The sequence below is a fragment of the Podarcis melisellensis genome (assembly GCF_964234715.1).
Source record: "Podarcis melisellensis genome assembly, chromosome: Z".
Classification (NCBI taxonomy): Eukaryota; Metazoa; Chordata; class Lepidosauria; order Squamata; family Lacertidae; genus Podarcis; species Podarcis melisellensis.
In genome coordinates, this window is record NC_138547.1 from 39,750,148 (window position 1) to 39,776,076 (window position 25,929).

Below are 25,929 nucleotides of genomic sequence, written 5' to 3' on the forward strand. Positions count from 1 at the left end.
TTCTTGGAGGCTGCAATGCTTAAAAGCATTCTTACACTGCTGTACCTCACGGTTGGTGCAAAAACTTCATCATAGTCTTCACCAAAACGCTGTGAAAATCCCTGTGCTACAAGTCTAGCTTTGTAGCGCTGCACTTCTCCTTCTGACCCCTTCTTAACCTTGAAAACCCATTTACTGCCAATGGCCTTCTTACCGGGAGGCAGCTCAGTGAGTGTCCAGGTCTTGTTCTGATGCAGTGCATCCATCTCCTCCTGCGCGGCCTTCCTCCAGAGACTGGCTTCTGCAGCTGGCATCTCCTGTATCTCTTCCCAAGTGGAAGGTTCCTGTGGAAACGCCGACCCTGCAAAGTAGGACAACCGTAATGGTGGGACACCTTTGTTGGTTCTGGACGAGCGTCTGACCTCTGGTTCTGCAACCGCATCAGCTTCCTCATCCTCCTCCAACGCAGGCATGTCCCCATCTGAGTCCTCATCTTCGTCTCTGGTGCCGCCAGGGTTCTGGTCCTCTGCGTCTTCTAGTGTGTTGCCTGTAGGGGGCGCTGTAACACTCGAAGACAGATTATTACTTTGTGGGGTCTCAAAAGGGAAATATACAAACTCTTGAGTCCTTTCTGACTCATCTGAAGAATCCACAACAGTGTTCTTAGTGTCTACTTTTCCATATTCATCAAAATAAACCGCATGGTATGCATTTGTCTTACCAGTTTGTAAGTCCATAATTCTGTATCCTTTGCCTCCAGAGGCATATCCCACAAGGATACCTGCTTTTGCCCTGGAGTCAAGCTTGTGTCTGTGTTCTTTGGGCACGTGGAAGTAACACGGACTTCCAAACACACGTATGTGCGAAAGATTGGGAGCTTTCCCATGCCAAAGTTCAAATGGTGTGCGCTCTGCACCTTTAGTTGGCAGTCTATTCTGCAAATAGACCGACGTGTACACTCCTTCGGCCCACAGCTTCTGTGGCAAACATGCATCCTTTAGCATGCACCTTGTCATGTCCATAATGGACCTAAACTTTCTCTCAGCTATGGCATTCTGCTGTGGTGTGTAAGGAATTGTGGTTACGTGTGCAATTCCTTCCTTGGCCAGGAGAGCCTGCGTTTCATTTGAGCAGTACTCACCTCCATTGTCACTCATTAGCACAGCTGGAGCTCTTTGGAATTTATTCTTGACCATGGCAATGTATTCCTGGAGCTTGTCCACTGTCTCACTCTTCTCTTTGAGGAAATATACAACACAAAATCTTGAAAAGTCATCCAGAAATATTAAAATATATCTATTCTTTCCCAGTGAGGGAACATTCATGGGTCCACATATGTCAGTGTGCACTATGTCAAGCACTTTGTTGCTTCTTTGTTCTGCACAACGTGGAAATGAAGGTTTTACAGCCTTCTCAGTAATACAGCTTATGCACTTTGCTGGAGCTTTGTTGCTCTGCTTTACCTGCAAACCTCTTACAAGATCTCTTTTCTGTAGATCCAGAATGACGTTGGTGTCTCTATGTCCAAGCCTTCTGTGCCATAGGTCCAGATCTGCTTCATCCTTCTGGCTGGAATGTGCCACTTTTGCAGACTGATTCTCTGAAAGATCAAGCTCATATACACCATTGATTAGCTTTGCTTGAGCAAACACTTTGCCATTTCTAGTCACTTTACATTCTCCATTTCCAAATGTGATCTGGAAACCTTTCTTGTCCAAAGTGGACACGCTAGTTAAATTGCAGCTCAGCTCTGGAACATACAAAACTCTAGAGATTGTGTTCTCAATGCATTCATTGTTTATATTGCATTTCAGACTCATGGAACCTGCACCTTTTGCTTTAACAATGTTGCCATCTGCAATCTCAATTTCAGATCCTTCTTCATCATTTATCTCATTAAAATAGTCCTTTTTATATGAAAAATGTGAACTGGCACCTGAATCTAAAATCCATTTATTACGTCTATTCTCACGATTCTGGACTGTTAAATTCCTTTCTTGCAGTAGCCATGTGCATTCACATTTCCCCTTCTTTTCTCCTTTTGGCTGAAAGGGGTGGGGTTTCTTTGCTTTAGGAGCCCTGCAATTCTTTGCAATGTGTCCTTCTTTGTTACAATTGAAACAAATCACTTTCTTAGGCATCTCTTTCGACTTTGTAAATTGCCTAGATGCATAACTACTGTCTTTGCTTCTAGCATTTCTCACTGGAGATTCAGCTCTATCTCTGCATTCTTCTTTTAAATAACCAATCAAGTCTTTAAAAGTCAGACCTTGTCTATGATCCATCAAACTTACAAATGCGCTAAAGCGTGGTCCAAGTGATGATAACAAAAATGCCATCTTTGTATCTTCATCAAAAGCTTTGGGAGTCAAATCAATTCTTTGAATAATCTCAGTAAACTTGTTGATGTGCTCTGTGAATTCCTCTTTTGAATTCATCCTCAATCTGGTTAATTTACACACCAAGTTTCTGAAGCAGTTTATGCTAGATTCTCCATACACGCGCTCAATATCTCTTAAGATTTGAGATGCATCATCTGTACTATTTATTAATGATAGCTGCTCATCGCGAAGTCCACTCAAAATTATGTGTCTAGCTTCGCTGTTCATGCGTTTCCAAGCACTTATCTTGGCTAAATCCTCCTCAGACGATCCTGTAGGCTGAGGCTTTAAAGCTTCCAAAATGTGCTTATAATCTAAACATGCTATCAAGCGCTGCTTCCAGTGTATGAAATTGTGTTCATTCAGCACAGGCATTCCTAGCTTTGCATCACTATCAAAAGCTGCTCTAGCCATCTTAAAATCCAAAAATTTGAAAATTCTTCAAAATTTCAAAATTTCTCAAAATTTTAAAATCAAAATCTCAAAAATCTCAAAATAATTCTTCACTGCCTTGGGTCACTGTGAACTCTGAGGGAAGGGGGGGGTTGCTTAATCCCCACTGCACAATGGAACAAAGGACCATGTGCTTACCAGGAAGTTAACTCAGAAAAATACTACTCAACTCAAAATCACAATCCAAAGCAATCCTTCAAAAATACGCAGAAATATGCAATACTGGGGCCACTAACCCTTTGTGGGAATGTTCTGGGGTGCAGGAGAGGATATATTGACTAATTATATCCTTATCCAACTTGTGCTAACAAGTTCCCAAAATATCAGCAGAGTTTATAAACATTCCCTTTTAGTTTGCAACGGTAACGTGTGCACAGGTTCGCTAGAACCTCTATAATAATTACTCTGGTAATTTCCCCTTTGATCCCTCTTAAAATACAAGACACTACACAGTCTTTATAAAAGTATAAAAGAGTTTACTCACGTTCTGTTCACAATATGATCCCAGAAGGCACACAGACTTAGAAAGGTAAAATACATTTAGAATCTATCTTGTAGCAAGATAGTCCTTATCTCCTCTCTTGGCTGGGAGCCAAGAGAGCATCCTTAGATGTTCCTCATGGAAGGAAGATGGCAGCGAGAGGCAAGAGAGAGAGGCAAGAGGCAAGAGGCAAGAGAGCAAGAGAGAGAGATGGCTGCCTGCCCTGTGCTTTTATCATTACCTGCACAGGTGAGGCCACACCCACCTCTGGTCACATGCGGAGGAAGTCCGTCCCCAGGAAGTTTACCTGCTTGCTGGACAGACATCCCTCCCCATGTTCTAACATGTACACTCTAGGAATGTTGTCATTGACTGCTCCTGTGTTTTACATCCCACAGTTCATTCATTTTCAGCTTTGTATTCTTGTTATAAAAAAAGTGTGCTTAAACATTCTATTGTTGTGCCCATAACTTAGGTTTAAGGTGCCGTTTAGCTCCTAGCTTTCATATTTCAGTTTCTGACACTGGTGGGGAGAAAGACATTGGTCTGCTGGAGCCCTTCTTATTTTACAAAGTGGTGGCACTGAAATGCACACTGAGTGTTCTTGAAGCGTGGAAGAAACATAGGGTTGTATTCAACGAAGTCCTACTCGGAGTAGAATCACTGAAATTAATGACCTGAAGTTAGACCTTGTCTGCACTATCCATTTAAAGCAGTATCATACCATTTTAAACAGTTCCTACAGAGAATCCTGGGATTCATAGTTTCTAGAGGGTGCTTGAGTGTTGCCAGGAGACCTTATTTCCCTGACAGAGCCACAATGCTCAGAGTGGTTTCACGGTCAATCCCTCTTCACAGGGAACTCTTCCCATGGAAAACCACCCATAGAAATTGCAGCTTGCAGCTTGCGGTTTTAAGGCCCCTGCTCCTCTTTACTTTTATTTTTATGCGAATCTGATTTGGAGACATCTCATGAAGCCAAAACAGAGAAAACTCTCAGGAGAGCCCTGCTGAACCAGACCAAATGACTGTCTAGTTTTGCATCCTCTTTTACACAGTGGCAAGCTAGATGCCTCTGGGATGGCCAGAAGCAGGGCATGGGGGCAAGGGTCCTCTCCCACTGTTGTTGTTGCATAGCAACAGAGGTCCGCTGCCTCTGCTGCTGGAGGCCATAGCTAGCTATCATGATTAAGAACTTTAAGGAGACTTGGCTAAAGCTTTCCAGTGCACCCCAAAGCTTTGGAAGCAGCAGTTTATTGAAAACACTTGCCAGGACTTAGAAACCAAACATAACTTTGCACTGAAACGTAACAACTTTGTCCTTGCTCTGCGCAGGCCCTTTCCTGAAGAGCACTGGAGGGGTTCAACTCCCCACTCAGCTATGAAGTCCCCTGGGTACTGCCCACTGTCTTTCAGCCTAGCCTACCTTACAGGATAAAGTTGAGGATAAAATGGAAAGCGGGAGAAGGGTATATGGAGTGCTTTTTTTCCTGGGGGGATGCAGGGGTACGCATACCCCTAAACATTTTGTGAATCTAATTTGCCTCATTGAGGGGCAGTATTTCAATATGAGTAGGAAAATGAGGGTACATATATATATATATATATATATATATATATATATATATATATATATTTAAGGGGGGAAGCACTGGGTGTATGTCAGTGGTACCTCAGGTTGCAAACACTTCAGGTTACAGACACTTCAGGTTACAGACTCTGCTAACCCAGAAATAGTACCTCGGGTTAAGAACTTTGCTTCAAGATGAGAACAGAAATCGTGTGGCGGCGGCAGCGGGAGGCCCCATTAGCTAAAGTGGTTCTTCAGGTTAAGAACAGTTTCAGGTTAAGAACAGACCTCTGAAATGAATTAAGTTCTTAACCTGAGGTACCACTGTAATAGCAACAAGTACAACCCCATCTGTCCTAGTGGCAGCTATTTTGGCAGTGCAAGGATAGTTGCCGGCAATATTGTCATAAATGCATTAGAGATGGGTGCTGTGTTGACATTCCTCCCCCCACCCCCTTTGTGTTTTCTCATAACTGTCCTTTTTATGTGCCATCCTGGAGAACGCTATACCAGCACCATGCTTCCCTGACTTATCCCTTGTTTTATCCTGCAGTCCTCAATCCCTGCCCAGCGCTATAACTCTTTAAGTTTAGGTGGCACAGACAGTGAAGATGACCAGGTAAATAGGTTTTTCCAGCTACTGCTGAAGCGGCAGCCTTTTGTACTTTTCTGCGGTGGCAGAATTCAATCCCACACAGAACCAGACAGACCCCATTCCTCCATAGCTTCACATGGGTCTGAACGACCTGTATTTTATTATTTCTGCCTTTGGGGGTGGGGCTAATTGTAAACTGAGCTGTAGAAATAAATGGTGCTTTGGTTTAATTGGTTGTTTTATGTATAAGGCTTGTGCTGGGTGATTGTCATGTCTGTGCTGGCTTTGCTTTTTCTTCTTTTAGTAGCATTATGAAATAGGTCTTTTAAATGGAACTCTGGGAACTGTAGCTCTTTGAAGGGAATAGGGATCTGCTATAATTCTCAGCACCCTGAACAAACTTACAATTCCTAGGATTCGGGGTGCGGGGGTGTGTGCGGAGCCACGGCTGTTTAAAATTGTGTGGTGTTGATTTAAATGTAGAGTATAGCACACATGGGACCTACCTTGTGCACACCAGGCCAATGTCTGACCTAAGTTCAGCCTGTGAGTTTTGTGGGGATTGGAATCCTTAACTTTCAAAGTGTGTAGTGCAGCAATCTCTATCAATAATATTACACTGACTTGATTGGACAACAGCCTACTTCAGTGCAGTAATTTTCCCAGGTCTAAAGGTGGAATCCTACCTACTTATAATGTTTGTTATGTGCTTATACATCTGAGTATTTTAGCTTCTGAACCCATCTAGGCCAAATTGTTGTTGTTGTTGTTGTTGTTTTTAGCACAATAACCACATGTATAGGGGAGACCTGAAACCTATTAAACTTGTCTGTCTGCATTTTTCAGGTCACCTCAGAATCCGCCTCCAGACCCCTTAGCCCACAACCCTCTGCAGTTGTTGGGAGTCCTACCTTGCCATACTGCCACTTGCTTCCTGTTGATTTCAGCCGTCCACCCACTCCGCTGGGCTGCCTCGACACCTCAGCAGCCAAGCACAAGATTGCAATAAACCCGCGAAAGCAGAAAGCCTTCACTCACAAAACCCGAGCTATTTCAGTAAGTGCCTTCTGGAGGTTGGAAGAAATTCTCTCTTATGAGCCTTCCTGTTTGTTACGATACTCACACAGGACTCTGCTCCAAGAATGTTCTTGCCCAGATCTCGTCAACGCTTGCAGCAGAGTGAGGCATCAGAATGCTGAGCTGACAGCAAGGACTGTACTACTTTGAGTTGCTAATGGGGGAGCATTGCATTTTGAATTGTTGCCTTTTTTATTAATTGCAAGAAGAAAACTAGCCTCACAAGGAATGGGATGGGCTAGTTTTCTTCTTGTAGGTTGGTAGATTATTTTTTTAAAAAAAGATATGAGGGATGATCCAATTCCTTCCTGATTCTTTTGGAAGAGATTCTTCCTTATGGTTTTTTGTAGTCTGTAATTTTTGTAGTCTGCCAGGCTTTGGGAAGGGTAGGTGTTAGATTCATGCCATTTTATCCATTCGACTTTGTCACATTTTATCGGTCCATTGTCGTAAGCTGCCTTGAGGTCAAGGGGTGTGTTAAAACAAATGTGTTTCCTTTGCCTATGGTTCCATCAACACTGTTCTCTTTGGATCTTGTACAGAAGCTCTTGAAGAATAAAAGTTTGATGCAAAACAAAGGAATCATTTCCCCCTTTCACTTTCCATTCTAAGTTCCCAACAGCGCCTTTCAATATTACATTGCGAAATTGGTTGGCTGCCTTAAAAAGGCAGGCAGCTGATCAACCCCCAACCCCCTTTTTGTTGGTTGAAAGCCCTTTTTGTTTATGTTCAGTTGAAAAAATGGAATCTGTGCCCTCTGCAAATTGTCTGAACTGTCTTTCTCTTTCACAATAGGTAAAAGAGGTGGCAAAACAGCAAGGCCTTCTCAAACCCAGAGAAGGAAAACCAGACCATGAAAAATTACTTGAAGAAGATGGTAGAAAAAAGGAGGGCTTGGCAGGTAATGGCCTGTGTGTGTGTGTGTGTGTGTGTGTGTGTGTGCATGCAAGAGTGTGATCATGCATGTGCCAGCACATGTGGGAGAGTGTGGGGAAGAGTGTTGAAGTTTGTATTGGTTCTGCAGACCACAAACCTATGGAAGAACACATTGTTTGCAATGCAAAAGGTCCCAGGCTCACTTACCAGCATCTCCAGATAGGGATGGGAAAGACTTATGTGTGAAACCCTGCAGAGCCAAAAGCAGCTGGTACCTCCCACCATTCCTCTGCATCCAGCCAGCCCATGACATGGACCAATGATCTGACTCTGCTTCTTGTGTTCTTTAACCATCTTCTTCTCTCCTCCTTTCTTACTTAGGCCTATCAATCCAGAATACCAGTAACTTAAATGGGAGTCAAACTAATGATGCATTATCCATGACAAGGGCCTCTGATGCTTTGCATTATTCTTGGAATGCTGGCTCTGGTGCTGAGGAGAATTGCAGATTAGAATCTGAGAACCAGAACCGTATGGAAACAGATCTCCAGGCTTCTGTAACAGTGTCCTGTCCAAATGCACTGTCCTCTCTAACAAAGCACAAAGAAGAAGAGATGGAGGAGGAAGGGGTGAAAACAACTGGGCAACCAACTGATAACGTCATGTCGAACTCACAGAGCTCCGTGAAAGAGATCATTGAGAAATTTGAACCTTTACAGCCTGAAACAGAAAATATTAGATGCTTAGATGCTGCCTTGCCTGGGAATAGCATGGATAAGGACCCTGATGCAGCAGAAGAGTGTCACAACATACCTTGCCTACAACCTGTAGATCAAAAAGCAAAAGACTCCATTGATGGCAGTGATGCAATACATATTTATGAAGCAGAAGATAGACTTGGTGACAGGGACAGCTCGGTCACGCTTCAGGAAGACCCTGCACTGCACGGTCCACAGTTTTCTGCATCTACTATGGAGGCTCCCACAGAAGCAGAGAAGGCCATAGCCTCAGCCCTTGAAAAACACCAGATACCTAAAGAAGTTACAGGAGGACAGTCTGCAGATATGGAAATTCAACTGTGCAAAGGCCACACAAAGCCAACAGCCTTTCCACAGGGAGGACCAGCCATCTCAGATTCCCAAATAGATGAGCTTCCACTTAACAGTGCCGTGGGTGAGAAACCTATCCACCCAAATGAACCTTATTGTTCTGATTTGAACAGCAGCCGAGACGGGCAAGAGGATGCCAACTTTAGAAACCTGAGCAACCCTTCTCTGGTAGGTATGTCCTCTGCAGGATCCCCCAAGGTTGCTCCTAAAAGTAGCTGTTCTGATGACGAGGCTGGAGACTTACCAGGAAATGTGAAAATGGAAGAAAGCAAAGGTCCAGATGAGATTGCCAAGGCCCACCCAAAGTCCACTTCTGCTAAGCCTGCCAGGTTCACCATTGCATCAGCCTGGCAGAGGTCTCTTTCGGGGGGTTCGAGTTCCATGGATAGTTCCTGCCCTGGAAGCACCCCTACTTCACCCATAAGACCAGAGTTGTTTGAAGGAATGCCCCAGTTGGATGCAGCCACAGAGGGATATATAGTAAGGAGCCCAGAGTGTCTTGACAAGGGTAATGGGACTGTTGGCACCAACTTAAATTCTGCAAATGAATGGCCAAAAGAAAATATGCTTGACCGTGAGAGCCCATTTGGGGTTAAGCTGAGGAGAACACCCTCTCTATTGAAATACCGGACCCAGCAGAAGCATCACGAGCCTGCAAAGCAACTGGCATCTGTGGTTCCAGGAACCTCTTCTACTTTGGTCAAAGAAGATGTGATGCCATCAAGTTCTGGGAAGCCTCCCCAAAATCTGACAGGTGGCACTCAAGCTTCGGTTCCAAAACCCATCTTCCAAAAGGAGAACCACCCCATGAAAGCCATCAAACCTGACGAAGATGAAGCCAAGCAGCAGATAGGCAAACTCTCAGGTATTTGTGTTATTATACAAGCCAGCTGCTTTAGAGGCATCTGCTTGTTGGCTGCTTGGTAATGCATGGATGCTCAGGAGAGTGCTACATGTTATGTGGGGAAACAGCTGTGTTTCATGCTGCAAACATCTGCATGTCGCCCAACAGATGATGCTGGAATCCAGCTTCCATTGGCCTGAGCCAGCATAGCTAGTGCTCATGTACGATGGAAGTTGTGGTTCAACAAGTTGTCTGTATTTGGTATACATAATTACTTTTATTTCTTAATGTGTAGATTGCATTTATGCCAAAATTCCACCCCTGTATATACATTCAGAAAACCACATTTTTATACATTTTTATACAGGTTCTGTGGGCTTGGCTGCACTATGAACACAGTGGACTTTTAAATTGTTATTTTTGTGCATATATACAATTTCAAGTTCACAGAACGTTGGGACATAATAAACCAATAAAAAACATTTGAGTTTACTTTCATTCATTCCAAAAATCCATCAATCAGATACATAAGCACTATGTCAGTTAGAAATAGATCATCTGAACCATAGCTTGAACAGTTTTTGCAGTTTTTAGGATGCATTTTGACGTTTGAGACTTTGAATAACTATAATGCAGGGTTTGCTGTTCAGCTGTGCATTGACATGATTTGAATTCCTCTTCTTGGTATTCTGCACTTTGCAGAGTCTGGATCAATAAAAGGGTGTTGAAGAACTTTTTTACAAACTTTGTGTGTGTGTGGACTTGAACAGACTTACTAAGGATTAATAATATACCTCTATTTTCATGGGCAGTAGTTTTGTCATATCAGCCACCCTCTGGTCTGCCACTGCTGCTGTTGAATGCTAAGTCAGTGCTGAATAAGACCCCCCTTACCGCAGAATCTGATTGTGGATGAGGAGGCTGAACTAGTCTGTATCACTGAGACCTGGGTGAGCAGGGTGCAGTTGGTCTCAACCAGCTTGTACCCACCTGGGTACTCAGGGCAGCATCAGGGCATGAAATAGTTGAGTTGGGGTCATCCAGAGTTTTGGAGTTTTCTTTTACATCTGTTGGTGTTGCAGTAGATCTGCTGGACTGTTGTTTTTCCTCTGGATTGGATGATAGTCAACAAACTCAATCCAGATAAGATGGAGGCACTGTTAGTGGGCGGTTCCCCAGACCTGCTCTTAATGGGGGTTCACTCCTACCCATTAAGGTTCAGGTACATAGCTTTAGGGTTCTTCTGGATCCATTGCTGTCACTTGAGGCTCAGGTGGCCTCAGTGGCCTGGAGTGCCTTCTATCAGCTTTAGTTGGTGGCCCAGCTGCACCCCTTTCTGGATAGGGATAGCCTATACTGTTGTCTATTCTCTATTGGTTAGATTACTGCAATGAAGCTGCCTCTGAAGACAGCTCAGAAACTTCAGCTGGTTGTCAGGTTGTTCCAGGACCACAATAACTCAAGGACTGCCTCTCTCCCAATGAACTGACCCGGACCCTGTCATTATCATCTGGGGCCCTGCTCTGTGTAGCTCCTTCACAAGAGGTCTGGAATGCGGCAACATGGGAACATGTGGCTCCCCATTTATGGAATACTGTCTCCAGAGAGGCTTACCTGGGGCCACCTTTACATATCTTTAGGTGTCAAGCAAAAACTTTCCTCTTCACCCAGGCCTTTCACTGATTAAACAATCTACAGCCTTTTAAAGTGTTGGTGGGCGGCAGAGGGGGTATTGTTTTGTTTCTTATTATGTCATGTGTTTTGTGTTTTTATGTTATGTGTTTTGTGTTTTGTGTTTTTATACTGTGACCTTTGGATGAAAGGAAATATATTCAATTGATAAATAATAATAATCTTACATATTTGCGATTGTGCCTGTCCGTGTGTGGATTAAGTGTATGTGATTGTGTGATTGCAGTCCCCAAACAGATTTTTTTACCAAGGCTGCATGGCGCTCTGCATGCGTCAGGTGCACCGGGAGGGAGGCCAGTGTGAAAGTTTGATCAGTTTCTCTCCAATCCCTAGGGCAAACCCCGGCCTCACATGTGGAAAGCACATCCTCTGAACCAGCATGGATTCTGATGGCAAAACTAAAGCAGAAAGGCTTCCAGGATCACCCTCTTGCGAAAGAACAGAAATGCGAGGATAAAACCTCTGCCGAAACTGAACAAGGAGGAGAGAAGTGCAGCAGCATTTCTCAGCAGGAAAAGGTAGGTGCATACTGACCCTTGTTCATATCATTTAGCGGGATAGTTTTGTAGGAAGCTCTCCGTTGGTATACTCGGAGATTGACTGATAGTTTTATTTCTGATTTTAATTTTCAGTAATTGTGCACCTTGAGTACGTGTGTGTGTGTGTATAGTTATGTAGAAAGCTGCTTCATCAGGTCAGACTGTTTGTCCATCTAGCCCGTATTGCCTACTCTGACTGGCAGTGGCTCTTCGGGTTTCAAGCAGGATTCTTCCAATCCAGGGCCAGCACCAAGGGCAGGTGTTACTGGGCTCTTTTCAAGGCCCTGGCCCCTGACCACTGCCACACTCTGCATACAGACTTACCTTCCTGCTCCTCTTTGCTGTCACTGCCTGTGTTCACCTTCTGTCTCTGAACATACGGGCAGTGATGAGCGAAGGGGCACGGCTGCACCATCCACAGGCCTTAGTAGGTGGTTGTCTGGAGCAAGGAATGGGCAGCAGTGCCTCAGAGAGCAAGAGAGGAGCCAAAGAGGTGTCCAAAGAAGCACCTCTGCAGAACCTAGAACCAGCATTGTTCCCATCATCTGCTACTTAAGTACCCCTTCAGCTTTGGCTACCAGGGATTAAACTGCCTATGCTCTGCCACTGAGCCATGGCTACTCTCACTAATACATTTGGATATCAGGATTTATTTTTTTAAGAGCCTAACTCTTCAAAACTTGACTTCAATATTGTGACAGTTGCAGGGAAGGAAGCACATCCTGCTTCGTTTAGACATGGTCTCTGGGTTTGTGTGTAGGGTACTTCGTGTTGGTGTCATGTGAACAATTGGTTAACTGTACACAGTGCTTGGGCTCTTGAGTTGAGGAGCACATCCCGCACGTCTTGATGTTCTGAGATAATGCTTCCAGGTGACCTGGGTTACCATAGTAACAGCAGCGGAGGTCGAGCGTATGACTTCCTGAGAGCTTCACCCTCTCCTCAGTATAATGGTCTCTAGGGCAGGGTTTCCTAAACTTGGGTCTCCATTTGTTTTTGGACTGCAGCTCCCATTATCCCTAGCTAGCAGGACCAGTGGTCAGGGGTTGATGGGAACTATAGTCCTAAAACAGCAGGAGGAGACCCACGTTTGGGAAACCTTGTTCCAGGGCATTGCGTTCATTATGTATGTCCTGATGTCTGTGTCCTGACGCATGTCCTGATGCTACCCTGTTTCCTGTCGGGGGCTGACTCTGAATCTGTGAGAGTCAGCAGAAGAGGCTGTGGGTCTGCAACCTTGGAAAACAACTGATAGTCAGTGGATGGAACAAAAGTCTTTCTCAGTATAAGACACTTTCTTATGTTTCTATGACTGTTGTGGGAGTACTTTATGCACAGAAACTGTTCATGGCTCAGCCAAGCCATTCATCTTTCAGATGGAAGAGTCCTGCCGTGGTAAATCTTTGTTTAGGAAGCCAGAAGCCAGTGCCAAGTCTGCACTCCCCTTTGATGCTTCAACCCTGGTCTGTATAAATCAAAGTTACTTTTCATGTCTTTCATCTCCGGGGTCTGATATATTGGACAAAAGTGGGAACTGAGCCTGTAATTAAGGCTTGATGAAGTTAGGCTGGCTCTTAAAACGTTTATGTACGTGTTTTTCAAATGCTGCTCAGTTTTAAATTTTTATAGTTTCTAATTTGCATGTAAGTTTAGTGATAGGATTTTGATGGTGACTTGCAAAGTAGCATACAAGCTGCAGTGTAGGAAGAATCCCTCTGGATCATAGCTGTCAACCTTCCCTTTTTTTGAGGGAAATTCCCTTATTCCAGTGCTGTTTCCCGCTGCTTCCCGCTGCTATCCCGGATTGTTAGATATCCTGTAGACTGTCCCCGGGACAGGTGAGGCTGCTGATCCCTTATTTTTGAGGCTCCTGATTCCTTATTTTCAAATCTGAAGGTTGACAGCTATGCTCTGGATTTGTGTTGGTTTGCTTACTAGGCACTTAAACAAGGATTTGACTGTGGCTTAGAGTCCTGATTAATACACTGACATTAAACCAGAGTTCCCTATTTCAGTAGTAATTAGGATGCAATTGCAATGGGAGGAAGGGAAAAGGAGTGCCTGGGCCTGAAGCTCACTCCCAACTTTCTAAACCACTGTTTGTTAAACTGGAAAAACCATTGGCTGAAATCCAACACTAGTCATATGTTAATGATTGAAGTCAATGGACTTAAGTCACTCAAGCGTCATCTGCTCTGCAGTGCATGAATTGCATTCTTCTTTTTTTTGCCTTATAGCAAACAAATCTTACCAGTGAGAATATATTGAAGAAGACCAGTGCTCCTCAAGTACGCACACTTGAGAGTAAAGTCCCATTGAAGATGGCTCCATCAGCTATAAAAGGTATTAAAAACTGGAAAAAAGAACAGGAGTGGTTATTTAACCTTCTCCCATTGAGCTCAACTAATATGGAAGGGATGTTTAAACTTTGATATAGCACCGTGCTTGGATGGAAATAGTAGCTATATTTGGATATATTGCAGGATGATGCATGCATGCAATTCTTCCATGGGCAGTGAAAAACTTCAGGGTCTTCACTGAGACTTGGGTTCATTTTGAAGAAGATTCCTGCATAGTGGGAGGTTAGCCTAGACAACCTTTGATCAGCCAGGACATATGACTTATTTACAAACAAATAAGCAGAGCACAGGTGGAGGTACAGCGTTGACAGTTCTTCCAGGAAAGCAGATCCACTACCTCCCCTTCAACATGTTTTCCATCCTTCCAGCAGAATTTCACTTCTCTTTGTGAATTTAGAAAACTGCCTTTTACTTATTCAGGCCATGGACCTATCTAATTTGGTGCTGTCTACCCTGATAGGCAGGGACGCAGGTGGTGCTGTGGGTAAAACCTCTGTGCCTAGGACTTGCCGATCGTCAGGTTGGTGGTTCAAATCCCCGCGGCGGGGTGCGCTCCCGTTGCTCGGTCCCAGCGCCTGCCAACCTAGCAGTTCGAAAGCACCCCCAGGTGCAAGTAGGTAAATAGGGACCACTTACTAGTGGGAAGGTAAACGGCGTTTCTGTATGCTGCGCTGGCTCGCCAGATGCAGCTTGTCACACTGGCCACGTGACCTGGAAGTGTCTTCGGACAGCGCTGGCCCCCGGCCTCTTAAGCGAGATGGGCGCGCAACCCCAGAGTCGGACACGACTGGCCCGTACGGGCAGGGGTACCTTTACCTTTACCTTACCCTGATAGGCAGCAGCCATCCAGGACTTTAGGCAGAGTCTCTCCCAAGGATTGCCAGGGATTGAAGCTGGGACCTTCTGCATACAAAGTAGATGAGCTGTAGCTCTTCTTCCCCTTCTTACTCTGCCTTAACCACAGTTTGTTGAAGCACAGCGACACAGGCACCACAGGCACCATCCCTTAATTGAGGAAGACAATAATTCCTGCACACTTTCCAGGATCAGGAAGCCATCCCCTAACCAAGGGACGGGGAACCTGCAGCCCTACGGGTGCTGTTGGAATCCAGTTCCCACCATCCTTGACCATTGGGCATGCTGGCTGTGGCTGATGGGCCACCTCTGGAGGGCCACAGCTTCTCGCTTATTGTTTTAAGCCAGTGTTTCTCAAACTTGAGTTCCCAGCAGTTGTTGGGCTACAATTTGCACCATCCTTAACTGCTCATCCTGCTAGCTAGGGATTGCATCCTCATTAAGCAAAACTTTCCCGGGTAGCATGAGACCTTTTACAGTCTGGCCCAAAGGAGGTAGCAAAACTGATTAGAGCTCATTGTGACTTGTTGACAAAGCATTTTGAAGAATAAATCACTTGCATCTGCTGAGAACTCATCTCCAGTGTTACGCAGTTTAATCTCAAGGGGGTTACATGGCACTGCTTTGTCCTGTTGGATGAGTTTCAGTAAGGCCCAAGGACACAGACATAGAGCTTGGATCGGTCAGAGCGACCGCCTGTTCTCTGAACCCCTGGCCCTCTTGGCTGATAAAAACTAGCAGGGAGGAGACAGCTGGCTCTGCCAAGGAGGTGATTAATGTTTTCTTGTGAGGAAGTGGTTCATGCTTGCTTGAAGGATGCAGCGATAAGACCACTGCTTAAGAAACCCTCCCTGGATTCAAAAAATCTGAGCAATTTCCTGTCTGTTGTCAATCTCTCCTTCTTGGGCAAGGTTCTTAAGTGGGTGGTGAAGGACCAGATCCTTGCTTTCTCAGAGGAAACTGATTTTCTAGATCCACTTCAACTGGAGTTTAGACCCAATTTTGACACAGAAAGTGCTTAGGTTGCTCTGTATATTGATTTTTGTCAGGAGAGAGACAGGAGAATTAATTCTCCTTGACCTCTCAGCAGCTTTTGATGGCATCAACCATAGAATCCTTCTGTAGCAACTGTCCAAGCTGGGGGGTGGGTGGCATGTTTTGTGGTGGTTCCGTCCTACTTGGGTGGTGGTTTGCAAAGGGTGATGCTTGGGGTGTGCTCTTCAGCCCCATAGAGCCTACTTAATGTCCTCCTTTTCTCCCCAGCAACATCTGTTAGAACAAAGCCTCAGGAAGCCCCTCAAATGGAAAAGGAAACGAGGCCATTGCCAAGCCTACCAATGTCATCATGCAGCCCTGCTGAGCCACCTTGGCTTTCTCTGGCCAGGAAAAAGGCCAAAGCATGGAGTGAAATGCCTCAGATTGTTCAGTAGCCATTCGGAAGAATTGTCTACACTGCCAATAGCTGCATTAATAGCATATACTAATGTCTTCACTGTGATCATTTATTGAGGGTTTGGAGGGATGATAGGAAGCACTGGTAAATTGGGGGGGGGGGTAATTTCTACCACACATTTAATACGAGGGTAACCATTGGAATTATTAATACACTGGGTGCTTTTCACTGTAAGACAATAATTGCTCCAGGAATCTTTGGCCATATGTTACAGTATCAGTGTTAAGGTCAAAGACTCTGCTGAGAAGGACCTTGAAGGTGGTTACACATTTCCCATTAAAAAAAAAAGCCACCTGAGACACAGTATTCCTGCACTGGGTGGAAAATATTGTGCTGGTAGTTCTGGCTTTTCTGTTTTCTGCCAAAAAGACAGAAACCCTAAGCAGGCCCTGGGTTGCCAGTGGCTGATGGTGAGGCTACAAAGATGGTGGCTATGTTCTGTTCTTCAAATAGTGAACTTAGTTTTCTAACAGCAAGTGCAACATCAGTGCCTGCTTTGATAGTAACCAAAGACATCTCTCACACACAGACTTCCTATTGTATGGGAGATATGGTTGTGCAAGGAGACGGATTGTACCGATTTTCCAGATGTTTAGAGTCAGTCCAAAGTACTTGTCACTCAATGGAAGAGGTACCCAATGTGGTGCTCTCAAGATGCTGGACTACAACTCAATCCACCCTTGCAAGTGGGACCATTGGTAAAGGATGTTGGAAGTTGTAGTCCTAGCATTATCTGAAGGTCATCATATTGACTGCCCTTGTGTGAAGACCCAATGGCAATTCATGGTAACCCTTTCAACTCCATTTCCCCCAAACATCTACTGCTGCCCAGCCTAGTTTTTACCTATACAGGCAGCAGAATAGCAGCCATGACTTCAAGGTGTGTTAATTTGTGGAAAAGGGCACAACTGGATAGTGCTGCTCTTGGCAATGGATGATTGCCAGTAAAATAGCACTTGATTCAACCATTCAGGAATGTCCGCATGCCTGTCCAGAACTGTCTGCAAATACAACAAATCTAGTTTAATATTTTTTTCAGGCTTTAGCATAGATGTCTGAACCAGTTACGAAAGAGCATACGTAACACCAAGCAGAGTTGAGTTTTCTGGCTGAGCATACTTGGAATCTGAATCTGCTGCAGCCCCTCAGATCTTCCAAAGCATCTTGTCGCTGGCGATGGATGAAGTTGCTCAGGTCTTCCCCTGTTCCTTATGACCCTTTTGAGCCCCAGTCCAAGAAACTGGCTGTGAAATTCTAACTTGGGATCAACCTCCGATACCAGACTTTGCTAACCTGGTGCCCTTCAGATGTTTTGAACTACATCTCCCATCAGCTCCAGTTGGCACATGCTGGCAAAGGCTGATGGGGCTTGTAGTTCAAAACACCTGGAAGGCGTTTTGGCAAAGGCTGCTCTACACATAATGATGTCTTCCTTTTGCACCAGGTATTTAAAGCCGTATCATACCACTTTAAACAGCGGTGGCTTCCCCCAAGGAATCCTGGTAACTTTGCCATGGGTACTGAGAGTTGACCCCTGTTCCCATCACAGTGCTGCAGTTCCCAATCAATCCTTCTTCCCAAGGAATGCTAGGAATTGAAGCTCTCTGAGGGTTTCCTAACAACTTTCAGTGCCCTGAACAAACCACATCTTTCAGGATTCTTTGGGGGAAGCCGTTACGGTTTAAAGTGGTATGATACTACTTTAATAGTATAGTGCTGGTGGGCTATTGTCTTGGAATGCTGTCCTGCCATTCCTAATCTCCTTCTTCTATGTAAAGGATACACAAATCAATACATTCCTGGCTTCTGTTCAGTTCTTTATTCTTTATTCATTAAAAAAAGAGAAAGAAATGTCTCTTTTGAAATGTATGGAATGTATATATGTTTTTGTAATCCTTGCCTTTCTGGAGCACATTTTCTTTTTTTGTATTGTTCCCACACTTTGTTTACTATTAAATTCTTTTGTCACAATTGACTTTTGGTTTGTTGTGGTGGCAGGGAAAAACACATTTTAAAAGAAGACAACACCTTTAAATATCCAAGATATTTAATATCCAACATGTTTAAATATCCACTTTCAACTGCCTCTCTCACCCATTTGCTAAACCAAAGGCACACATGCTGTTTATAGCATTAAATAGATGGCGATGCGGGACGCGGGTGGCACTGTGGGACGTGGGTGGCACTGTGGGATGCGGGTGGCGCTGTGGTCTAAACCACAGAGCCTCGGGCTTGTCGATCAGAAGGTCAGCAGTTCAAATCCCTGCGACGGGGTGAGCTCCGGTTGCTCGATCCCAGCTCCTGCCAACCTAGCACTTCGAAAGCACGTCAAAGTGCAAGTAGATAAATAGGCACCGCTCTGGCAGGAAGGTAAACGGTGTTTCCATGTGCTGCTCTGGTACGCCAGAAGCGGCTTAGTCATGCTGGCCACATGACCCGGAAGCTGTCTGTGGACAAACACTGGCTCCCTCGGCCAATAAAGCGAGATGAGCGCCGCAACCCCAGAGCCGTCCACGACTGAACCTAATGGTCAGGGGTCCCTTTTCTTTTACCTTTAGATCTACAGTGGTACCTCGGGTTACATACGCTTGAGGTTACATATGCTTCAGGTTACAGACTCTGCTAACCCAGAAATAGTGCTTCAGGTTAAGAACTTTGCTTCAGGTTGAGAACAGAAATCATGCTCTAGCGGCGCAGCGGCAGTGGGAGGCCCCATTAGCTAAAGTGGTGTTTCAGGTTAAGTACAGACCTCCGGAACGAATTAAGTACTTAACCTGAGGTACCATTGTATATTTATGCTTCGAAAGTTTTCACTTGGGTTCCTCCCCTTTGCCTGCCAGTAGAGGGCAATAGGACACCATTTTGGAAAAGTTTGTTATTATTTCGTTTTATAATGGCAATCAACACTTTTTAAATACAATTAATTTTTCATTGTGGATTCCTGTTCTAGGAAGATAAAAAAAAAAATCCCTAAATCAGCTTGTTCTATTTCATGTGTGGCCCTGGTTTGGTTTATGTAGTTGTACAGTGGTACCTCGGGTTAAGAACTTAATTCGTTTTGGAGGTCCGTTCTTCACCTGTAACTGTTCTTAACCTGAAGCACCACTTTAGCTAATGGGGCCTCCCGCTGCTGCCCCACCACCGCACAATTTCTGTTCTCATCCTGAAGCAAAGTTCTTAGCCCAAGGTACTATTTCTGGGTTAGCGGAGTATGTAACCTGAAGCATCTGTAACCTGAGGTACCACTGTAGTTAAGGCTGCAATCCCATTAATCTGTTAAGTCACATTGGATTCACTAGGAATTACTTTAGGCTGCAATCCTTTGCACGTTTTCCTGGGAGGAAGTTCTGCTAAGAAGTGTGTGGAATATTAGGGGAAGAGGAGTACCTCTGGTGGGGGAAATGTTGTACTCCTGAGGTAGTTTGTCCATCTTTCGCCCCCACCCTGTGCTCGGAGCTCACCTGTGCCCCTAGAAACTGTCAGCATGACAACACTGCAACAGTGACAGCGGCCACACCACAGGAAAAGGCTTTGACTGGCTGATTAAACCAAGTGAGGGCAGCTGATCGGTGAGTTAGGCACTTCCCCTGCATATGAAGAGAGGCTCTGGTGAATTGAGCTGACAAGGCCAATAGTGGGTCCCATACTACTCGCTGGGAAAGGACCCTTTTCGGATTATCTGAGAAGATGATATAGTCAAATGAAATCACAGGCAGGACTTGAGGAATGATAGGAATGTAATGTAGGGTATATGTTTTGGAGACGTACTACTTTTATGGCAGTAGATGAATGATTTGAATTGAAACGTCATGAAATAAAGGGTGGGAAGCCAAAATTATAAGGGAATATTGTACTGAAATTGATCTGAATTTGTTAAATGTTTTAAAAACTCATAAAATTTTATTAAAGCAAAAAAGGAAATGGTCCAAAAAAAAATACTTTTGAGTAGACATGCTTAGAATTGTGATTGTTAGTCCCAGCGGAAGTAGTGAGACTTGTTTCCAAGTAAACATGCATCGGATTGTGCTGTAGGGCTACTATCTGCACACCTATCACAGAACTCTCTAGTATTTATGGCCAAATATGCAATAGCTTCAAACAGTAAGCCTTATGAACATCTGCACAGGACTGTGGATTGCATGTCCAACTGAAAGCAATGGAAGAAATTAAGTTGACCAGCTGGCATCAGTGGTGGAGCTTCATGCTCCGGCACCAGGGGGTGGGGTGGGGGGGGTGGAGAGCAGGCAGCGGAGGGGCTGGCATGCGTCCTGGGGGTGGGATGCACTGCCTGCAGGGGCGTGGCATGTGTCCTGGGGGCGGGGCGTCCCGCCCAAGTTGTGAGGCTGCTGCTCCAATCAGCCCTGACCATCAACCATGCTGACTGAAGCTGATAGGAGCTGCTATCCAATGACAAGGGGCTTGTGGCCTGCTCTACAATTCTATGAGTCTATGAACAAAAAAAATCCAGAGAGCAACAGGTTCCCCATCCCTACATCTGAGACTTGTTAACCCCTCCCACATCAGCATCATCTTTTAAAACTTTAAATAGTTCAGCTGGATTATCATCACTTCCACTGGCCTTGTTATTAGCAGTGCTTTCTAAGGCCCATTTGACTTCACTCTCCAGGATGTCTGGCTCAAGGCCAGCAACCACACCTGGGGTGTATGAGACATCCATATATTTCTGGTATAATTCCTCTGTGTTTTCTTGCCACCTCTTCTTGACGTCTTCTGCTTCTGTTAGGTCCTTACCACTTTTGTCCTTTATTATGGTAATCTTTGTACAAAATGTTCCTGTCAGTTAGGAGATGATGTTCTAAGCTTGGACCTTGTAGCTTAAAGAGAATGCCTGCCTGAGGAGCTTCAAGGCTACTGACTAAATCCCTCTCAGAAATAAAACAATGCACATCTCAGATCCATGGGGCCTTGACATTTCTGCATGGAACTCAGTGTACAGTGGAACCTTGGGTTGCAAACATGATCTGTGTGGGAGGCACGTTCTCAACCCGCACTGTTCGCAACCTGCAGCACCGTGTTTGTGCACGCGCGGGTTGCGATTTGGTACTTCTGTGCATGCGCAAAGCGCGATTTGGTGCTTCTGTGCGTGTTCAATTACCGAAACCCAGAAGTAACCCGTTCCGGCACTTCTGGGTTTGGCGCGGTGCGCAACCCAAAATCGCGTAACCTGAAGCGTCTGTAGCCCGAGGTACCACTGTACTGTATGGAACTCCTGCACGAAACTCTGTTCACTGCAAAAACACAGAACCCAACATCTCCAAGAAAGGCTGGGGAAGGTTCCTTATCTGAAATTCCAGAGAGCTGCTGACAGTCAGTCTTGACAACACTGACCTAGACAGGCCAATGGTCTGATTCTGTATAAGGCAGCTTCCTATATTCACATCTGCCCACTTTTTCCATATAGACTGCAACCCTACCCTCACTTATTTGAAAGAAAGTCTCATTGCAGTGAATGGTGCTTATTTCTGAGTAGGGGTGGAAAGACCTGACAAATTTGTTTCTTACAGATTATCATCCCACCCACGCCCCACCGCTGTTTCAGATTCAGTTTTCCACATTCTACAGCAATTTGCAATGTATTAGGAGAAATTTTAGTGCAAATTTTTGTATGCTGTTTTGACTAATGTATGCTATTTTTGCAAGCGATTTCTCCTAATACTATGCATGTTTTTGTATGTGATTTTCACTAATATAGTTATGCACACTTTCCTCTAATATATTATTTTTTGTAAACATTTAGTGATATGTTTTAAAATATATTATTGTTTTTTAAAGTTTTCCTCCCAACTTTCATTGCAAATGTTGGGAGGGAATCCACTTATCTCTTGTCCCCAGCTTTCATTAAATCTTTGAACTTTTAGACTTTTGCAAATCGACAACTGATTTCTAGCGATTTGGGTGGCTATGGAAGGAGATGAGATCTGACCTAGAAAACAAGAAACAGCAGCTGCAAACTGACATTGGCTGCAAATATTGCAACAAACAACATAGGTGATGAAGGGAAATAAGCTGTTCTGAAAAGGTGTGAGGAACTGCAGCGAAAGTAGGCTAAATATTATACTACATAGTAATAGAGTCTATTACACAGAATGAGCAGAACAAAGCAGAACATTCATAATGCAGGGATTATGGCTAAAAAGGAATACCACTGTAACTTAACCCTTAGGAAAGAGCATTAGGCCTTTGAATTCTCCAGGGGAAAATACTGGAAAGCTGAGAAACAGAAAGCATATTGCTAATGTTTTATGTCTCTTTATGTAGAGTTAGATTATTCTGCTCGAACCTGAAACCCCTGATGTTACAAGGGGTATATTTTCATTCAGTTTCCTTTCCCTGTCCCACTAAAAGCCAAGCCTTCAGTATTTGGTTGTACAGAACCACTCTCTAAGGCAGAACAGCCAGTTTTGCTGTTGTCATCATTCAGAGTGTAAGTTGACTTGCTTGTTGCAGTTGACCTCTTGCAAAGCTTACCTTAGTTAGCAAGGGTGACCTACTGCCCTCCCACTGCTTCTGGACTTTAAACCCCATTGTATTATACCATTGACCATGGGGAGTCCATCAAGAGGTCTTCCATCCTGTCCTAAATACTAAAATAATCCAACTCTTTCTCCAATTCTAAACCAGTTCCATGGTTCTGGGGAGGAGGAAAAAATGGTTCAGTTTCAAATTCTGCTGTTACAGGTCTACTGCTGAATAAGTGCAAGACAATATTGCCTTTTGAAACCTCTGTGTGTACACAGCTTTCTTGAAGCATTACCTTTCTTTTCCTCATAGCTCTGGTGTTGTTTTTCTTGCAAATTTGGTTTCCAACTAGCTACGGAAAGTTATTTGTGGAGGCAGCCATGACTAAGATTGGATATTTATTTGTTACCTTATTTCAGGGGGGACACATGCAGACTTTTTAAAAAATCCTTATTTTGATCTAGGACTCTGTAACCTTTAGTTACAGAGGCTGTGGTGAGGACTGCAGGGCCTGTTCCCTTCCAAGGTCTTTTCTAACTGGCCCAGGGCCTCATTTGGAACAAACTTTTGGGAAAGTGTGGGAGGCTGTTCCGCTATTTCTTCCCTGTTCCAAGTGGCTAATGAGTTTTAAAATGCCCTTAAGCAGTCGGTGGCGTTTTAAATTTTTCTTTCTTTTTCTCCTTTTTTGCTTTGTTGGGGGTGGGTGGTTGGGATGGATATCTGGTTGGGGATTAATTTTAGTATAATTGTTCTGTTTTTGTTTTTTGTTGTTTTATTGGTTGTTGTATAGTTTGTGTCTTGACCAGATGGATACTGGAATCAGCAAGGGAAACCCACATGACCTGAAGGTGTTGCTGTGTAATGCTAGGTCAATGATTCATAAGACCACTGCCATCCATGACTTGATCGTGGATGGAGTACTTGACCTGGCATGTGTAACAGAGACTTGGTTGGATAAAGCAGATGGGCCTGTCTTAGCTGCTGCTTGTCCACCAGGTTTCTCTTACGCACAGCAACCCAGGTCGTGTGGGCGGGGAGGGGAGGTTGCAGTGATTTTTAGGAAGTCATTAGTCTGCACCAGGCGTCCTATTGGGAAGACCCAGTTCTGGAAGTTGGGCAATAGGGGCAGTACAGGATTGCTTTTGGTGTACTGACCTCCCCGCTGCACCAAGGATTCCCTGCCCGAGCTGCTTCAGGTCGTGGCGGATGTTCTCCTAGAGACACCTAGTTTGGTTGTCCTAGGGGATTTTAACATCCATGCCGACACGACCTTACAAGGGGCCGCTCCCGACTTTGTGGAAAGCATGGCCTCCATGGGGCTGTCCCTGAATAAGTTTGGCCCAACTCATAGTCATGGACATGCCTTAGCCCTGGTGTTCACCTCTAGTGACGTGGGTGATCTGACACTAAGTAAAAGCAAAACAAAAGAAGTGCCATGGTCAGATCACTTCCTGGTGCAACTGGATTTCTCCGCAACCCTTCCCCTCTGCAGGGAGGTGGGACCAATTTGGATGGTCCGCCCCCGCTACTTAATGGATCCAATTGGCTTCCAGAGAGTGGTAGGGGATGTTTTATCCCATGTTGATGGCCTTTCAGCTGATTCCCTGGTGGCCTGCTGGAATGCGGAGTTAACCAGGGCTATCGACTGTCTGGCTCCGAAGCGCCCTCTCCGATTGCATGGAGCCCGGACAGCCCCGTGGTTTTCTTCGGAGCTGAGGACGATGAAACAATCGCTGAGATGGCTAGAGAGTCGGTGGCAGAAAACTCATTCCAAATCTGACCTGACATGGGTTAGAGCTCAACGTCGAGCCTACCAAGTGGTGATAGCGACAGCAAAGAAGACTTTATTCAACATCTCTATTGCATCTGCAGAAAATAGTAGCAGGAGACTCTTTCAGGTGGTCCGCAATTTAATGGAACCACCTTTACCACCGGGGCCTTGTAAAGACCCCAAGATCTCCTGCAACGATTTTGCAAAGTTTTTTGCAGTCACTCATATTTGGAAGGAGGTAGACACCACCGTGGGAGCAGGGCTGGGGCGGGAGAGTGCTAGAGCCCTGTCTGGTCAAGTTGCATGGAGTCAATTTCAATCCGTTACCCCCGAGGATGTGGACAGTCTGCTTGGACATGTGAAACCAACCATCTGTCTCCTTGATCCTTGCCTATCCTGGCTAATAAAAGCAAGCTGGGAAGGGCTGGGCAATGGGCTCTGTGAGGGAACATTCCCAGATCTGCTGAAATAGGCGGTCATTAAACCGCTTCCTAAAAAAAACACATCTTTAGACCCGGCCAGTATGGCCAACTATCGCCCAGTCTCAAATCTTCCATTCTTGGGCAAGGTGCTTGAGCAGGTGGTTGCTGAACAACTCCAGACATGCCTGGAGGATGCGGACCATTTGGATCCCTTCCAATCGGGATTCAGGCCTCATCATGGGACTGAAACTGCCTTGGTCGCACTGGTTGATTATCTCCAGCAGGCTAGGGACAAAGGTGAGAGTTGTTTCCTAGTTCTGCTGGATCTCTCAGCGGCCTTTGATACAATCGACCATAACATCCTTCTGGACCGTCTAGAGGGGCTGGGAGCTGGGGGCACTGTTATACAGTGGTTCTGCTCCTTCTTCCTGGGAAAGTGGTGGTGGGAGATGAGTGTTCAAACCCCTGGGCCCTCACTTATGGGGTGCCTCAGGGTTCCGTCCTCTCCCCCATGCTTCTAAACATCTATATGAAGCCGCTGAGAGATATCATCAGGGGGTTTGGACTGGGTGTCCATCAATATGCAGATGATACCCAGCTCTACCTCTCTTTCAAATCCTGTGTGAGTGCCTGGAGGCAGTTAGAGGATGGATGGCGGCTAATGGATTGAGGTTGAATCCTGACAAGACAGAAGTACTGCTTTTGGGGGACAGGGGGTGGGCTGGTGTGGAGGACTCCCTGGTCCTGAATGGGGTAACTGTGCCCCTGAAGGACCAGGTGCGCAGCCTGGGAGTTATTTTGGACTCACAGCTGTCCATGGAGGCGCAGGTCAATTCTGTATCCAGGGCAGCTGTCTACCAGCTCCACCTGGTACGCAGGCTGAGACCCTACCTGCCCGCGGACTGTCTCGCTAGAGTGGTGCATGTTCTAGTTATCTCCTGCTTGGACTACTGCAATGTGCTTTATGTGGGGCTACCTTTGAAGGTGACCTG

The 25,929-nt window shown here is 45.1% G+C and overlaps 1 protein-coding gene across 3 annotated transcripts in view; it reads left to right on the forward strand.

Annotated features, from left to right (window-relative positions):
- The window catches only part of KIAA1210, a 46,405-nt gene extending 28,960 nt beyond the window's left edge, over window positions 1-17,445 (forward strand). For 2 of the 3 annotated variants that reach the window (XM_081897587.1, XM_081897589.1), the window contains 8 exons: window positions 5,418-5,483; window positions 6,306-6,515; window positions 7,332-7,437; window positions 7,794-9,386; window positions 11,391-11,575; window positions 12,973-13,059; window positions 13,834-13,939; window positions 16,075-17,445. In XM_081897587.1, coding sequence (XP_081753713.1) covers window positions 5,418-5,483; window positions 6,306-6,515; window positions 7,332-7,437; window positions 7,794-9,386; window positions 11,391-11,575; window positions 12,973-13,059; window positions 13,834-13,939; window positions 16,075-16,241 — 2,520 coding nt within the window. In that variant the 3' untranslated portion in view covers window positions 16,242-17,445. The remainder of the gene's footprint in view (window positions 1-5,417; window positions 5,484-6,305; window positions 6,516-7,331; window positions 7,438-7,793; window positions 9,387-11,390; window positions 11,576-12,972; window positions 13,060-13,833; window positions 13,940-16,074) is intronic. The other variant, XM_081897588.1, reaches the window with a different exon arrangement.
- Window positions 17,446-25,929: the final 8,484 nt, after the last annotated feature.